This window comes from Macrobrachium rosenbergii, chromosome 3, assembly GCF_040412425.1.
Source record: "Macrobrachium rosenbergii isolate ZJJX-2024 chromosome 3, ASM4041242v1, whole genome shotgun sequence".
In the NCBI taxonomy this organism is placed as follows: Eukaryota; Metazoa; Arthropoda; class Malacostraca; order Decapoda; family Palaemonidae; genus Macrobrachium; species Macrobrachium rosenbergii.
In genome coordinates this window covers 73,488,695-73,506,532 of record NC_089743.1, presented here as the reverse complement: position 1 = coordinate 73,506,532, position 17,838 = coordinate 73,488,695, and the positions used below count along the sequence as shown (strand labels likewise).

At 38.0% G+C, this 17,838-nt stretch overlaps 1 protein-coding gene across 1 annotated transcript in view; it reads right to left on the bottom strand.

Moving 5' to 3' along the window:
* Positions 1 to 17,838, bottom strand: part of LOC136825780 (glucose dehydrogenase [FAD, quinone]-like) — a 144,005-nt gene that overhangs the window by 32,326 nt on the left and 93,841 nt on the right. Inside the window, exons 6-9 of the mRNA XM_067082646.1 lie at positions 15,503 to 15,637; positions 11,499 to 11,620; positions 11,170 to 11,226; positions 10,389 to 10,502 (exon numbers count right to left, since the gene is read on the bottom strand). Coding sequence (XP_066938747.1) covers positions 10,389 to 10,502; positions 11,170 to 11,226; positions 11,499 to 11,620; positions 15,503 to 15,637 — 428 coding nt within the window. The remainder of the gene's footprint in view (positions 1 to 10,388; positions 10,503 to 11,169; positions 11,227 to 11,498; positions 11,621 to 15,502; positions 15,638 to 17,838) is intronic.

Below are 17,838 nucleotides of genomic sequence, written 5' to 3'. Positions count from 1 at the left end.
GACTGATAAAGAGAGACTTAAGAAAACTGAAAGTGGTGAAAATAAATCATTCACGGATGGGAATAGTTAAGACTGGGAATAATAAGAATGCTATAAAATTACACGAACATAATGACAACCGAATAAATTAACAAGCGACAAGGCTTACTTAATATGGCAGTCAAAACATCTAAAATCTCCACTTGATAGGGTAACGCCAAACCCTAACTGAGCTCAACTCGCTACTATTAATGCAAGATTTTAAAACAAAATGTGCGTTTTGACGTAAATCGCCAAAGAAAATACTAAGAAACCATCTAGAGCAATATACCACTTGCATGTAAATACACACAGAGGAATGATTGACGCTACTGAGCAATGAGTGGCATTACTGAGAAAAGTTCCAGCAAAGATAATTAGAAAATACTTATGAGCACAAGACACCCAAATCATTCAGTAAGTTGGCCCAGGAAGTAAAAAGCAAAAATTTTTAAATATTTAAGAAAACAAAAACTTATCAAATGTCAAAATAATTTGTGTTTTTCCTAAGTTTACTAACGACAGCCTTTTAAGTGGAGGGTATATTTTGTGCATGGCTAAACCGCTCAGTGCAATGTAGTTTTCATCAAAGTGACCCCCTTGTAAATCACCATTTGATTTTCTGTATGAAGGATTAAGTGGAGTAGCAGACGTGGGATATAAAGTACATTAAAAGGCTTTGGTTTGTATACTTAGGAAAAATTACTTTAAAAAATTTGGTATTGTTCGGGCTTGGATACATATTAATGCTTTTAAAGAGAAGACATTTTCCAGGTGAGTGGGTCCACCTACAAGAGAATATTCTTGGGAAAAGTGTCTACAAGAAACATTATCCACACAAAAAACTTGACTACTCTGGTGAGAAAGAGATCAGAGAAGTCAAGTCCTGGACAGATAGGAACTCTCGAAAAAAACTTACAAATTTCCACAGAATCACACAAGAAGTGATGTGTCAGTATGCAAGACACAGTGACTATTATTACTTGATGAAATCTGGAAAGCAAGAAAATCCAAATAGCAAATGGAAATTAATGAGTCAGAATTGACTATCAAGCCACGTACCCACTTTTTTTAGATAGACTATAGGAGATACATTCAAGGCTAATAAGAGCTGATTGCCCATTATTTACTCGCCTGTATCTATCTGACGTTCAGTGTACTTTGGCCCAGCAAATGCACCAAAAGCAATGGGAAGGAAGGGATTCAAACACACACACACACACACACACACACACACACACACACACACACACACACACACACATTTGCACTTCCAAACTGAACTAGGTGGCATACTCAGACAAGACCTTTTACTGTCCAAAACGAGCAGCCAACAAAAGTCTTACGGAAAAGATGTCCAAGGACCTGTGAGGTGATGTCCCTCAGATAGAATGGGGGTAAAGGAAGTCTGCCTATACAAAACTGTTGCCATCATTATCTGGAAAACCAAGAAGTTCTTATGGAGAGCCAGTGAAAGGTCAGTGCCACTGATTTCATGACCTCTAAAACGAGATGGGACAAGAGGACTCATCCAGTGATGTTTTGTATGGCTTTTTGAATGACCTCACAAAGCCAGAGGGAGATAGTTTTCCAAGTTAACCCCTTTCTACATTTACCAGTACCAATGTAAAGTTTCCTGTATTCTGGTCTGAATGCACAGGTCCTCTTCACAGGGGAAATAAGCATCTAATTTGGGTTGCCACCAACAAAATCTTAGAAGGATGGGATCTATAGTGTCTCGAATCTACGATCAGAATGGAAGGTTTCTCAGTTCTGGCTACAAATTCGTGGCCAAAACAAATAAAGCTCTGACCAACCCTCAGAGTGCCCTCTGAAGATGTTTGGTTAGCCACTACTGGAGATCTCTCACCACCTCATTCAGTAGAGCAAGATGGGATGGTCAATGAAGGTGAACTGACAAAAACCTTTCCAGTTAACATTGATGAAATTGGCGATGACAATACCTTGAGGTGCAAAATTCCCTAGAGATGAAAGGACTGAGAATAGGCTGCCGGAGCTGAGGTGATTTCTCTTGTTGAGAGAGGAAGGTTCTTGCTACTTCTCTGAGCTTGATTATGCCGGAGTCTGCTAGAAATACCTTCAGCCTAGTTGAAACCAGAAGCATTCCCATATATTATTTCTGTTTTAGAACAAGGTTAGAGTTCTTCCAATTTATCACAGTACCTTGTAGGGACCCCCACTGGGGCCCTCTAGGCATCTGCCGTCCACAACAAGAAGCTTGATCTACTGCAGACCATCGCTTTTCCCCAGAATACACAAATCAAAGACGGACATCTGAAGCAGTGATTTTCATGTGTTTTCAAGAACTTTGAGTGTATCATTTGTAAAACCAAAACCATCTGTAAATGTAAGAGATTTCAAGCTTTCGAACCATACGTAATGGAAATTCTTTTTTTGCACTAAGAATTGTTAACTACTATCCAGGTATTAGAAAACACACTTGACCATAAAATTATGCCTTTCTTGCTCTGATGTTAGATGCCACCTTTCTGTTTGCGGAAGCCCATGTCTAGTCAGAAATTTGTGACAAATTGGTAAGGACCTGGATGCTGTCTCTTACTAATCCTGTTTCTACACTGGTGACCATCCATCCACCTGCCTCTATTCACGATGCACAACCCAGAGGCCTGGTTTTTCAGCGCGGAGACCATCCTCAGATCCAAGAAGATCACAGCGTCATCAAGTCAAGCTGACGTTGTCCTCGAGTTCCTGCTGGATGACGTCATCGAACAAATCGCAGAATGGCTAGCCAAACAACAAACCCCAGTCACATACAAGACGTTGAAAGCACAACTGAGGTCATCCTTCAGCATGCCCCCTGCCCTCAAAGCTAGGAAATTCCTAGGCAACATAGGATCAGCGATAGAGACCGCGTATCACACATCTACAAAGCTTCATGATGACTAATAATGATCTCCACCACAGATGATCGACCAGAAACAATGCTAGACCTTGTGTGAGAGAGGTCCTCCTGATGAAGTTGCCATGCTAAACAGTCGCAGTGATACCCAACGCATCAACCATGCCCGCCGACGAAGATTCTGAGAGCGGTAGACACGGATTCATGGCATGGACATCGCCGAACCCACTCAACCACCTGTAGCAGCAGGCAGCAGGCAGCAGCCAACCCACAACCACAGCAGCAAAGTAACACAGAACTGGACGGCAAGCCAGAGGGCCCTGCCACTCCCATACACTGCTTCCGAAACTACAGGAAGGAGAACAAACAAACATAGGACCCAAAAACAAGAACGTCTGAAGGGCCTATGTTTCCTCCATTGGAGCTTTGGGAGTGAGGCCCAAAAATGTGAGAACAGCTGCCTGCTATCAAAAGTGTGCAAGAGGGCCACTGCAACTAACCGTCAGTGATGGGCAGACTGATTGCCTCATAAAGGAAAACTGAGTCTACTTTTCGCTGTCTTTCTTCCAGACATAAGTGAAAACACTCCACATGTTTTTAAGTCATAGATGACATGTCCAACACAGTTCCTTGTCAACATGGGCACATGTCAACATGGGCACATGTAAGTCATTCTTTCCAGCCAACCTGCATGAACTCCTCAACCCCACCCCCAACAATCTCCAGTTGTCTACTGCCAGTGGTGCCCCACTCAAATGTATGGAAAAAGAACTATGAAATTATCACTCAACGGCACAACCATACAGTTGGACATTCATCACAGCAGACGTCACAATCGCACTACTAGGAGCAGATTTCCTGAAAGCCCGTGACATGCTGGTAGACGCAGCAAGACAGGCTGAAACCAGCATACATCCCAGATGACGGTACACCTCCATCATTAGTCTCTTTTTGGTGGGGGAGTACTGTAGAGCTCTCGCTGGGGTCCTCCAGGCATCCGCCGTCCACAACAGCAAGCTTGACCTACTGCAGACCATCACTTTTCCCCAGAAAACACAAATCAAAAACAGACAACTGAAGCAGTGATTTTCATGTATTTTCAGGAACTTTCAGCATATCATTTGTAAAACCAAAACCACCAGTAAATGTAAAACGTTTCAAGCTTTAGAACCAGATGTAATGGAGAATTCTCCCTATTTTGTACATAGAATTCTTAACTATTTTCCAATGTCAGAAACACCTGAACATAAAATTATGCCTTTCTTGCTCTGATGTTAGATGCTACCTTTCCGTTCACAGAAGCCAATGTCTAGTCAGGAATTTGTGACAATAAATCAGTAAGGACCCGAGCGCTGTCTCTTACTCATCTCATCTCTACAACCTAGTCTTGCAAAGGTCAAGAACCGATCCCTGTCTTACGGCAGATCTTGACAAGACTAGGATTAACCAATCAATGAGTACTGTACCTCCACTGAAGAACACCTCTTGAATAGGTCTAAGCCTAAACTCAACTTGAACACACTTGTGAAAAATTGAGGAGCTGTAGAAAGTCCAAAACCAAGTATTTTGAACTGGAGGACCGTCCCTCCCAAACAAAGTGTCAGAATTTCCTAGAATCTTAACGAATTGGTATCTGAAAGTAAGCATCCTGAAGATCTATTGAAAGCATGAAGTCTTCCTCTCTGACATTAGTTGACACGGACCTGGGGGTGTTCATCTTGAATGGAGTCTGAGTAAACTTGTTCAAGAAGGAAAAGTAGATTACTGGTCTCCATCCTCCAGCTGCTTTCTCCACTGGGCTGCAGAAGCATCTTTCTCAGATGTCATCCTTACCTGATCTGTCAGGGAGGCCATTCTGGGATTGAGGACTGTAAGAATGGAAATGGAAAGGGACTGCTTGAGTACAGCAGCCCATGAATGGTATCCTGTAACTGTCTTAAAACACAGATACCACCCAACCCAGGACTCCATTCCCAGTTGCTGTCATATGGCCCTAACCTGAGAAAGGCAACCCCTTATTCATGGCAGAAAAGGAGAAGGATTGGCAATCTCTCCAGAAGTAACCTCCAAATTAATTTTCCTTCTTCTAAGCAGGGCTGAAACTGGAGGCTGAAAGGGCTGGGAAGGATGAAATGACTGGGAAGCCTCGCCAGTCTTCTTATAAGTCAAAACTTGCATAGATTGTCTTGGCTTTTGGTAGGCAGGTTTTCTTGTTGTATTGGAAGGGGGTCTTGATGTAATCAGTGATCTAGGACCCCAAGAACTTACCCACCGGTTTAAATGACACAGCTTGGTTTAGGACAGTCTTAAGAATTCTCTCTTTTTAACTCAACTGCTTGACCACACTTTTCTTAGGAAAAAAAAAAAACGACAGGAACCTATCACTGAACTGTTATGAAGGACTAGCGAGTTGTCAACAGAGACTTGTTCCACTGGTTCTAACACTGATAGGCCAGAAATGTGAGGGGTCCCTTCCTCCAGACACTAATAGCCATCTAAACAGTCTTTTCTTCGGTGTTGCAAGACCAGTCACTGAGAAGTTTGTCAATGAGTTAAGCCAAAGATCTAGCTAAGAAACTTTTTAAACTGCAGACATAGTTATACATTGTAAGACATTTGTTTCTGAAGAACTTAATGCTACACTTTCTGAAAAAGTTGCTCAAGGGTAAGGCTTAAGTTGACAGACTGATTAACAAACTGAAGCATCCTCCAGAACCCAGAATCTCTGTCTTGAAAGCAGATGGGGAAGGAGTTTGCATGATCTGCTGGAGGCAATAGAACTACCAGCTCTACAAACCAAGTTGTTCTCCTCCTCCAATACACCACATACAAACTGTGATGAAGGAAGCTTTACTGACAGATCCACCTCAAGGGGGCTACTCATAACCAACTATGCAGACAAGACCATAGGACAGCAAGTAGTGGAAGTCACCCTCCCCAGATTATAAAGCTCACAAATGAATGTAATAAACCTCTTGAAAACGTTTTAACTCCATCTGGAGATGTTCCAGAATATGGGAAGACTTTTCTCTTGCTGAATAAATGGACTCCTAAGGATTCCAATTTCTGACCTACTCACAGAGGTAGGCTCATTTGGATGAAGATCAGCAGGAAGAACTTCAACTGATTGCTCATGCTGCCTATTTACCGTAAGCATTTGAGTGAGCTGTGGACTCGGCAGGAGCATTACCATCATCTGAACCTTTCTTTACAGATGAGTTAGAGAAAGAAGGTTATTTGTTCTTCGTCTCCATCAAACTAAGAAAAATAGAGAGGTATGGGCTACCTGGGACATTCAGTTTTGGCCAAATTTTCTTAAGATAATCAACAGAAGAAAATTTGTCACCATTGTCAGAGGAGGAAAACATTGTAAAAAGAAACATCAACCCCAGAGACAATGCTATCAGACAAGGAATGATAAATTTTTTTGAGTGGAGAATTAATTCTCAGAAGGTGGCAAGGAAATAGAAAACGATGGAGGAAAGGACCCCGTTAAATCCATGATGTCAATGACGGAGTAAAACTCCCCGATGACAACGGCATATGCTCTTGTCCTTTCTTTTCCTCCTATTAAACGTTCCAACTGAAAAGCCCAATCCCCACATTCCTCACAAGGGGAAGAACAGACACAGACTTTACCCCGACAATATGAACAATACTCATCTGGTTCTACAGATGTAAGAGACATAAAATGGCCACGAGGCTATCCCAGACCGTTCACACCTACGTTGCTCTTGTTTATTCTCCATGAAGGAGAAAAACACACCAACAGCGACGCAAAACCGGAAAAAATACACAAAAAACAAACAGAAAAAACAATGAAATAAAGGATTGTAAACTCGGCTATGCTTATTCAGCAGATGACGAAAGCAGAAGCAGATACAATGTGGTTCAAAGATCAACTGGCAGTTTACTTGCTGGGAACTTTGCCGGAATCCGTACCATCTCATCAGCGGTACTGTATGACTCGCCTTGTAACTACATTAATTCAACCGTCCAGCTAAACACAAAGCCATATTCTCCACTTATGGGTATGGTTTGCCGCCGGTAGGGAACAAATATCTATCTAAAGGCATTTAGGACAAATAAACATTAACCAAAATTATAAACTATAAAAGACAAACATGAGACATCCCTAAAATAACCAAGGTAGATGTGGATGGTGATACTGACTCGGTGACTTTAAATGGCTTACAACAAAGAATCTGTTACTTCTCTATTAGAAGCAATTTTCGCTAGATTAGGAACCGCAAGGAAGGGCAAAATCATAGTTAGGGTAAGTCCAAACGATGCGTTTTACCACTCGCTAAGCGTATGCATTCTGCATTAAAATCGTATGCGAAAGATGAAAGACAAATGAGGAACGTAAACGCAGTACAGCATCTTACCGACACACTTCGCTATTTTGAATTTGCAGTGATGTGGGTGGTTCCCTTTGTTTGTGCAGGGTTTGTGCCATGTTAATTATTAATAATGTTTTTAAGCAGCAGAGAATGAAAGCAAAAAAGATTATGGATGAAGGAATGTTTAACAGAACAAAAAACGCCCATTTTACCAGATTTACAATGTGACATTTGTTGCATATTTTTCACTAAGTTTTTGAAAGGCATCTCCTCTCAGTAGCTTGTTAGAATAGCCTTTTTAAATAATTTTCCCAAAACCTCGGTTTTGGTAATCTTCAATAAAATTAATAGTTAATTCTTTGCTGTCAAATGACTTGCAATTAGATTTACTTCAACAATAGCTTTCAGGGTAAAAAATTAAAAAAAAAAAACGCGCGTGACCCATCACCGGTGGAGAGCCTAGCGTTGTCGTATGCCTCGTCGATTTCCGAGAAAAAAAAAAAAAACGCATGCGCAATCGCATGTGCTATGTGCGCTGTCGAATACGTCAAAGGCATCCGGAAAATCGAACGAAAAAACGCATCATCTGGACTTATCTTTACGGGAGCTTAAAAACTCCTTTATTTGAAGGTGGGTAAACCAATGTTTGTTACCTGTAGTTGCATTCACATTACAAGATTTGTAACTTTCATATAACAACACTACATCACACGCACCGTTTACAAAAGCCTGTCCCTTCTGTATCTTGCAAGACTGAATATTACAGATGACACCCTTTCCCTACCATAGTGATCATGATCAAATAACTTGAAGATTAAGACGCGGAAGTAAACCATTTTAACTTTCAAAATTCTCTTTTCACTCCCTTCCTAAGATGTGAAGGAAATCATCGCCAACACCAATCAACAATCTTTTTTTTTTATTATTTTTCATTATGCAAGTGCTGAATGAATATCCTTTACTTATGACACACATAATTAACGGGACTGATATACTTGGGAGGGTGACTATAGACGGCATGAACTGGAAACCCAACGTTTTTATCATTACAATCTCACTCATAAAATATACTTTTTTTTTGTAAAATGATCCTTTGAGTAATTTGGTCCGTAGATAGCCAGTTACTGACTCATCGTCTAAAGCCTACTTAATTATCTGCATTTGCTCGTCTTGTGTGGATTAATTTTCTCCAACAGCTAAGTTTTATGGAAACTTTCTTTTATAAATATGCTCGTGAAGCCTTTGCATCTAAGAAACATCGTGATAATGTCTTTCCTTAGGAAAGGGATACGACTCAACATTTTGCACAGCCACAAATCTGTCAGCTGCTAAGATTAAACAAAAGTAAGTAATAATATTCATGCTATACCAGGTCTGAAGTGTGAACAAATTGAGTTATTCCCATCGTGGCCCAAGAATTCTTGACACGATTTTCCTAAACTTTCAAGTTTACCTTACGAAAATATACGAATGACAACAACGAATACTCATCGTATACGGAAAACCTAAGAATCCATAAAACCACTAGGTTCAAAGATATACTTGTAATATAAAAACTCAAGCAACATTCACCGTCAAAAGAAATAATTTACCAATAAATAAAAAAAGTTACTTCCAATAGTGAGGTATAATTTTAATTACAAGAAAGATCGCAGCAATTATTGCCATAATGTACTTTCAACTGTAGCTTGTTTTGATAATCTGGACTGACTCATGACCTAATTTCGCCGAATTAAACCTCATATGGTTTAGAACAGTTTAAGCGAGTCAAACGACGCATTAACAGTGGGTGACCCTCGACCCACTGGTGCAGGTACTGCATTGTTTATAAAAACAATACAGGCTAACAGCATTTTAACCATTAATATAACCATCCACTCTGCTAATGACTCGCGTGAATTACCTACATCTATCGAGTTTCTCAACATATTGAAACCTATGTTATTGTATATATATATATATATATATATACATATATATATATATATATATATATATATATATATATATATATTTATATATATATATATATATATATATATATATATATAATATATATATATATATATATATATATATATATATATGTACTATATATACATTTACACAAAATTATAAGTATATATAAATATAAAACTCTATCATTTGCACAACTGAACTGTTCATTAATAGAGGAGTTAATAACAGGACCTCATTTTAAACAGGATGGTACCTACATACATACATACATACATGCAAGCATGCATGTATACACACATATATATATATATATATATATATATATATATATATATATATCTACACAATATATATATATATATATATATATATATATATATATATATGTATATATATGTATATATATATATATGTATATATATATATATATATATATATATATGTATATATATATATATATATATATATATATACTCCCACACAATATACAATATATATATATATATATATATATATATATATATATATATATATATATATATATATACTATATATATATATATGTGTTTGTTTATAATAACCACACAAACCTCTAACTAATCAACTTTCTCCTTCTCCTATGGATACGTTCATTACTACGAGCCCTGACTCTAAGCGGAGGAGCAAACGAAGAGACCCAATCTAACCGCAAGGAATTCAAACTCACGTACGGAAAGTTAAGGTACTGGATTAATCTAAACATTCCTGCCCCGAAGAATAATATCAGGTTTATTTAAGCTCAAAATTACAGTTATCTGTCGAATTCCGAGATAGGTCATTTGAGCTAGAATGACCCATACACGTACATACCGTATAGACGTTCATTTTATAATACATACCGTACATCCCCGGGCCTCTGAATAAAAAGGATGCCCTTGTAGAGGACTGAGTAGCCTTCAAATAATAATACTAAAAGACCGCAGGCCCATAGAAAATTAACATTGTTAGACTTTCGTACTGAAAATGTTGGGTGAATAAGTACTGACACCCCAAAAGTACTAACGCTACAATTTAGACCTCGACAATCCGGGATGAAAAACAAAAGCGTTTTTGCCGTTGTAGAAGCCAGCGCAACCCTTCAAATAATAATACCAAAGATAGGAAGGATAAGTTTGGGTGAATAAAAACAAAAACCACAAGCTACTTACTCCATACTCCTGCAGATGTTTGGCCGGGCCTACTCCGGATAACATGAGCATGTGCGGAGATCCTACTGCCCCTCCGGAAAGAATCACCTCATGTTTTGCGATGGCGATACGAGTCTGTTCAATAATAGAAAAAACTTATTTTACGACCATGTACATTCACAAAGAATGATCTAAAGGAGAGAATTTTTTATGAGAATAATAATAATGACAATAATGCAATATTTGGATTTTTACATGCCAGTAAAATGAGAGAGAGAGAGATTTACGTTAAGTCAACCTACACGAACTGTGTGAATATTAATGGAGAATACACAAATAAAGAATAAATACAACAAAAAACTTGATACGATTAAGTTTTTAAGTTGTTTTAACAGTCGTTTAAAACACCACACACACACACACACACACACACACACACAGAAACGTGCCCAACAACAGCAAATTTTGGTTCTGATTGCCCTAAGGGTGCGTCCACACCTTTGTTAAATAACTGTTTCTTAACGTCATAACACATACCAGTAGCTTTTCGCACGCATCAAAGACAAATGAAAAATATGTTAACGACTTATTTGTCGTCCTAACCACCAGCCTTGCCCAAAATACGTTCTCAGCCTACGCTCGTTGGCCCGTTGATTATTTTCAGCCTGTATGTAATATATATACGATGATGCAACATGTTATTATTGTTCCATTGCAGAATGGACTCACCTGTTACAAATGCTGGCTATTATACCCTTCGCTAGTAAATTTGTACACTAAATTAAACTAAATTTGTTATTACCCTGCGATGATGTTCGAAGCGGACGCCAATAGCTTGTTTATACTCGTTGAATATTACCTGAAAAAAGGTCGGATAATGTGAACTCTGTTTGTAATAAGTCAAGTGATGGGAGTAATTTTTGACCTTAACGTCAAGCAAAAATATACTGATATAATACTGCAATTTCTTTTGAGGCAATGGTGACATTTAAATTTTAAAGACAGATTCCCACAGAATACAAATTATTTTCATTTTTACCAATATTTGTATAAAATCCTATGAGACATTCTATTTAACTGTACGTCTCTCAGATTCTTAAAAACATATTAAATAACAAAAATATCCCTTACATTGTACACATGCGCATTGAGAACAACGTGAAGATTTTCCCTATGGGCTGCCGGTCTCAAGTATGCCTCGGCAGTAGACCAACGCCATCCATCACGAATTGTCATCTCCGGGACGCTAAATCCTGCGGGGAAAATAAATTCATGTTTTTCTGGTCATGCTCAAAATGTTGACAACATAGTTCTCGCACAAACACAATAACATTAATGCAGTTTACAATATGATCAACAAATACCGGGTTTCAGTTACATTTTTTAAAAATAAAACTAAAGAATGGCTCATGTCTAGATTAGCGAACCCAACATCTCCATGTCAAGAACAGCGAACCCAATGATCCCCATGTAAAGAATGGCCACCCTTTCCGGTCTGAAAACCAATTCCACACAGCGAAACCGTGATTCATCTATACTGTTTCGCCATGTTTAATACTAGCCCTGGGGGATGAAATGTATTTCGCCTTGTTTAGTACTAGCCCCTGGGGGATCAATGTCTGCTGCCAAAGTGTTCATGTCTAGAACAACGAACCCGATTATTCCCCTGCAAAGAATAACGAACCCAATAATATTCTTGTAAAGAACAGCGAACCCTGCTGCGAGTGGGTTCGCTAATCTTCACATGATCCGAAAGAAATATACAAGATATAAATTATGTAAATCTGACAACTGCGTTGACAAAAAATTAAACCCAGTATTTCCCTCCTCTCCGTAAGGGCATTTCTCTGGCTAAATAATAATATAACCGCACCACTTTATCTTGAACAATAATCAGAGCACATGATACTCTCTGGTCCTGGCAATGCTTAATAACGGCCAAGTGCTACACCTGCCTTCTTCGGAGGATTTCGGTGAACATTGGGCAAAAATTTAACAGGTGAACAAGTGTTTACACGGAATGCAAGACACGCATCTATTCTACAAGAATTTGGAGCAGTGAAGTTGAGCATAGATGATATTAATGCTAAAAATTGAGAATTGTAACCTAACCTGAGTATAAGAGTTCCGGAAAGTGGGAACTGAGATATCATGACAGTGAACGGACAACTGGCAACTGCAGGTCCTTGTCCTACTCGTACACTTCTGACCACAGGTGTGAGTGTCTGAGTGAGGTAAACGCAATCATACCGTACTAGGAACACGGCTAAAATGCGCATGCGCAGTTACTGCACTGGCTGTAACTTTGTTCCTAAGTGAATCAAACACTAGGGCTTGATAGTCAGCTGCTCACTCACCTCATTTCTTCGGTTTCTCTGTAACAAGTAAATTTCATAACATTGTGTTTATCTTCTTCACATACATGTATGATATTTTATCATTTCGAGAAATAATTTACTTTAAAATTTCGTATATCACCATCTTTAAGTAGTAGTACTCTAGCCTAGAGTTAGTGAAGAGCCTGTCTCCTCCGATTTCTCCCTTATTTTAATCTTAAATCACAATTTTTAAAATTTATAAATAGCTCAGTTTTCTGTGTACAACTAAGTAAGAACATTACCACTTAAGATAATACCGATAACTTATTCGTTTCATCATTCTGATTTGAAGCTGCAAGAAACTTTCTAATGCGAAAGGAGAATTTTTCTTTCAACGAATGATCTCGGCTCCATCATTCTCAAAAACTCCTGATTTATTGTAACGCTGAAGAAATCGAGCATACAATAAAAGGCACTTTTTGACCGTGTACTAAATTTTCTCGTATGTATGAAAACTAACCATCAAAAGTTAGAAATTGATTCCATGTACAGCGCCTGAATTCGACAGGAATATGTACAGCAAAGTCAATGTCAACTTGCATCTCTCTTGACAGCCGAATGATCAAACTGTATTCAAGCCAAGGACTCCAGTTCGAATCCTGGCAGGGGCAGATGCATTTATTGATTATACTTCCCCTTCTGTGTAAGATACTCCCGGCGTATAGTGAATTTATTATTGGAGTGATATTTGTGAAACCCAATAAATGGGAGTGCAAAAGTCTCCAGTATGTAAGCGACAAAACTTCATATATATATATCTCTCTCTCTCTCTCTCTCTCTCTCTCTCTCTCTCTCTCTCTCTCTCTCTCTCTCTCTCTCTCTATATATATATATATATATATATATATATATAATATATATATATATATATATATATATATATATATATATATATACTATATACACACATACATTTTCATGCATGTGTATGTGATATGGAATTTTTGTGAGAAATGGAATAAATCCAGAATTAATCTACCGGTGTGTATTATTATTGTGCAATTCTCAGCTAACCGCAAACTATGCTTGTACACTGTGTTAGTACGTGTATGTATGTTTATATATACTTTTAGTATTATGCCAAAAATGTTATCGTCTAGAGTGAATAGATGTTCTTACAACACTGATGCCAAAAAAAAAAAAATTTATTGACGCAAAATAACAGGTCAGATTATGAGTCGTTAAGTATTTTTAAAGTTACGCCTTTCAGTAAGAAATGGCCTGCATTTTTTCATATCATGATCATTCCGAGTGGTAAAATATCATTCTGATATTTGAGCTTTCTATTGTGTTTCAGTAAATTAAAAAATCAAAGGAACTTTGATGCGATTCCTCGAAGCAGCTATGTGACAGGTGTGTACAAATGGCTGATTAAGAGAATTGAAACGAGAATAACCTCACCAACGCTACTTTAAATTGCAAGCAATATCGTCCTATGAGGTGAGATTGCTGACTAAGAGTCTCAAGGGAATGAAAACTAGAGAAGGAAAAGTACCAGTATTAGTTTTCTGGGCACCATGTCCTACATAAGTTCGGAGGTCTTACATAGGAGTAACTCGGAAATTATGAGACTATTTTTTATATCCAGTGCTGAAGTCGACTTGAAATGACGTATTCTTCCCTTTTCAGACCCCAAAGCGTGACTTAGGTATTCACTTTATTATATTTAAGTTTGTTCAATTACTATTTCCTGCTTGTTTCTATGCCTCGAAGACACACTTGTAAAAGTCTATCTATTTGCTTTACTAAAACGATGAAACATGAAAAAATCCGTTAAATATTTGAAAAATGCAAACCAACATTCATTTTTAAAGTCACACATGACGGCACAACATGAAGTTTTATTGCGACATTATATGGCATTAAGCAAACTTTTCGCCACTCGTCTGTGTTATCTAAGCAAAAGAAGAATGCAGAGCACCCGACCATAATTTACGCATTGCTGCCATCAGATTCACAAAAGCCACAGCAGTATACCTGAAGGGAACTTCCATGCGTCTATAGAATGGTTCGAGTGTATCCACCGAAAGAATGAGCTCCATACACACAAAGCAATTAACGTGCATTACTTTCGAAAATTACGAGGCGTTCTCATTCTTGTGAGGACCCAAATTTTCCGCGTGAAAGGGCCCACAACTATATAAGACTTGTCTAGAGAATAGTATCCATTCTGCATTGCTTTATATGCGCAGACCTCGAGGCTTATTTTCCTTTTACTCACCAGTTCCCCTAGAGAAGGTACAAGACTAGTGAATTTCAGTTTAACAATTACATTTTTTATTGGCTCTGGAGTCAGTATGTATTGTTCTCCAGAAAAGCTAGACTGTGTGGCAACTACGCATAGCATAGTAAAGAAAAACTCAGTTGTATGTACTTTTTGCAGCAGCTTACAGAAACAACTAAATTAAATGCCATTCAAAAATTCGTAATTGCATACGTCAGATTTCACACTTCAAAATTAAGATTTTCTTGGCATTCTACCACGATAACGCATATTTTCGCCCGATAAAGAAAAATCATAATCTAAAAGCTGCATACTTAAGGAAATTAAGATGAGCTGTAGTAAAAATGAAATACATTTAATTATATTATTCCTTAACCAGTAAATACTCTTGAACTACAAATGGAATTACGTCAAGTCAAGTATAGCAATTGTTTTTCCAGACAATTCTGTGTCTCTTAAAATTATTTAAAAGAGCTACATCTATTTAACATAAAATAACTTTGAAATTTGCACTATAAAACTCCGTGCCTTACCTATTTGTTCAGGGCCATTGGCGTCAATAATTTTGTACCCCAGCATCTGACCAGCAGCCAAAAATCCATGTAAGATGGGTGAATACCACTTCTTATCATCCACTGTGAGGGGTCCACCAAACCCATGATAATTTGCTGCAGAAATGAAAAATATATATGAATATTTGGTAGATAATAGCAGGCAGAGAAACTAAATAAAATAATAAATACAGAAAAAGCTAAAATAGATTATGATTATCAGTATTAGTATTAACGACGTAAAAAAAATAAACGCACAAAGATATTAACAACAGCCTCCTCCTCTGGGGTTGTGAACACGCATAAAAAACGAAATAGGCCAGAAAAACTACGGCAATAGTAATCAGCGTGTTCAAGCTTTCTTACCGATTCTCCTAAACAGCATTAAAAACCTCGTTAGGAAGCCCATACTAAAGTACTACAATAAAAGGATGGAAGACTTCTCGTACAAGAAATTAGGACAACGTGGGGCTTCAAGAGAATCATGAGCGAGAGTCACTAACTCTTAAGACGAGGCATAAAGTATGAAAGAGGATATGCGTTGAGAACAGTCATTGAGAGTTTGGTAGGTGTGGCATTAAGTCAATACTGCAGATATATGAAGCTTACCGAACAATGCCTTGCTTTCTCAGAGCTTAGCACTGCAGTCACCAGCGAAAACAAATGGTGCCATTTTGGACGAGGGATTGGGCCAAGCACATTTCATCGAAAAGACACTCAAATATAAATCATCCATACTGGGGTTGCGACAGACTCTAAACCCATGATGCATTACAATATTACCTAAAATCTTTGTAATAGAAGCCCAGAGAAGTCACATTAGAAATTCCTGATGAACAGTAGGAGGCCCTCCTTTATAATGCGCACGTACAATAATGGCTAAGCCTTAATTCCAGAAAAAGAAGTTACGGATATAAATACCACATTATAACTGTAAACCTGACGCCAAGGGTAGAAAAAATTTGTAATACGGCCTCGGAAGTTTCATTACAGTATCTTTACTACAATGAACTGCAGGGCCAGCGTTCAATTCAGTATCGCCAAAGAGGATTAAAGGCTTAAAACATGGCAATATAAAATAAAACGACTCAACATAAAATCAATAAAGAAAACGGGAAGATAGTAAATATGGAATGAGAAAGTAGAGAACAAGAAAAATATCAAGTAAGAAACAAGACATTTTCAGATAATTCTACCAAGACACTTTCACGGACTATTGTAAAAAGGGAAATAAAACGACAAAAGACAAGAAAAAGTGCTTGTTTGTACAGTACTATAGGACAAGGGAGCTTGCACCCAAGCAATGGGGGTCATGGTACAGAGGCTAAAGCACACTTCAGAGGTAGAGCACATCAGAGATGACCTAGCTATTACAGATGGCCACACGGATGCTCCTTTTATTATAAATTCCTAGCTGGAATATACAATAAGACATACAAAATCATAATATAACTGTGAAATAAGAAAATTATGAGTAGAGTCTCCTTTTCGAGCTTTGGATTTGTTAATCAGAGCATTTGTGCCAAAGACAATGAGGCCAACCTGACTCTTGAAAAAGACCAGGTTAAATTAGTCTGGGAGCGGAAGGGAAGGCCTGTAGTTTCACATTCTAAAGTGGATGTTATGAAGGCTGAAAGACTGAGGAAAGCAAAGATTGACGCATGTAACAAAACTGTGAAGTGGTGGCATTCATGTCAAAATCTCTCTACAACAATTCCCAAAGTAACAATTAATAGTAACAGGTAAGAACGAGTCTTCATGAACATACCTGAAAAAAATTAATGTCGTTAGCTAAGAGATATTCGTTATACAGAAATTTTTTTATCATGCACTTACTTCTCCAAAACTGCACTAATGAATGAATACGGAGTAGAACATAATAATTAAATACTTAAGTCTCGGACGTGTCAGACCTAAACAAACTTATTTGATGCGTTTATAAGATATACAGTGTATCTATATTAGTCACCTTTACTTTGTTTAGGGTTGACCATAGTCTCCCCCCTCCCAAATAAGAGTCACTGACACATTCATGCTTTAACTGCCGAATTAAGGACAGACTCACAATGCACTAAATTTCCATAACAATAGCCGTTTCCCAATATACGCTCACAGCTCGTCAGTGGTGAGCAAAAACACTCTGTCCCATTTAAATCTTGCACTCATGTTCTTGCTTCCTGGATGTTAGACCTCTTCCTTTTGAATATCTATTCCACACCATCTATTCAGTGCTTTCGAAGCCTATCTCTTCTTCCTCCTTCCAATACTTCTGAATTATACACTCTTCACCAGTCTATCGTTCCGCATTCTCTCCACAC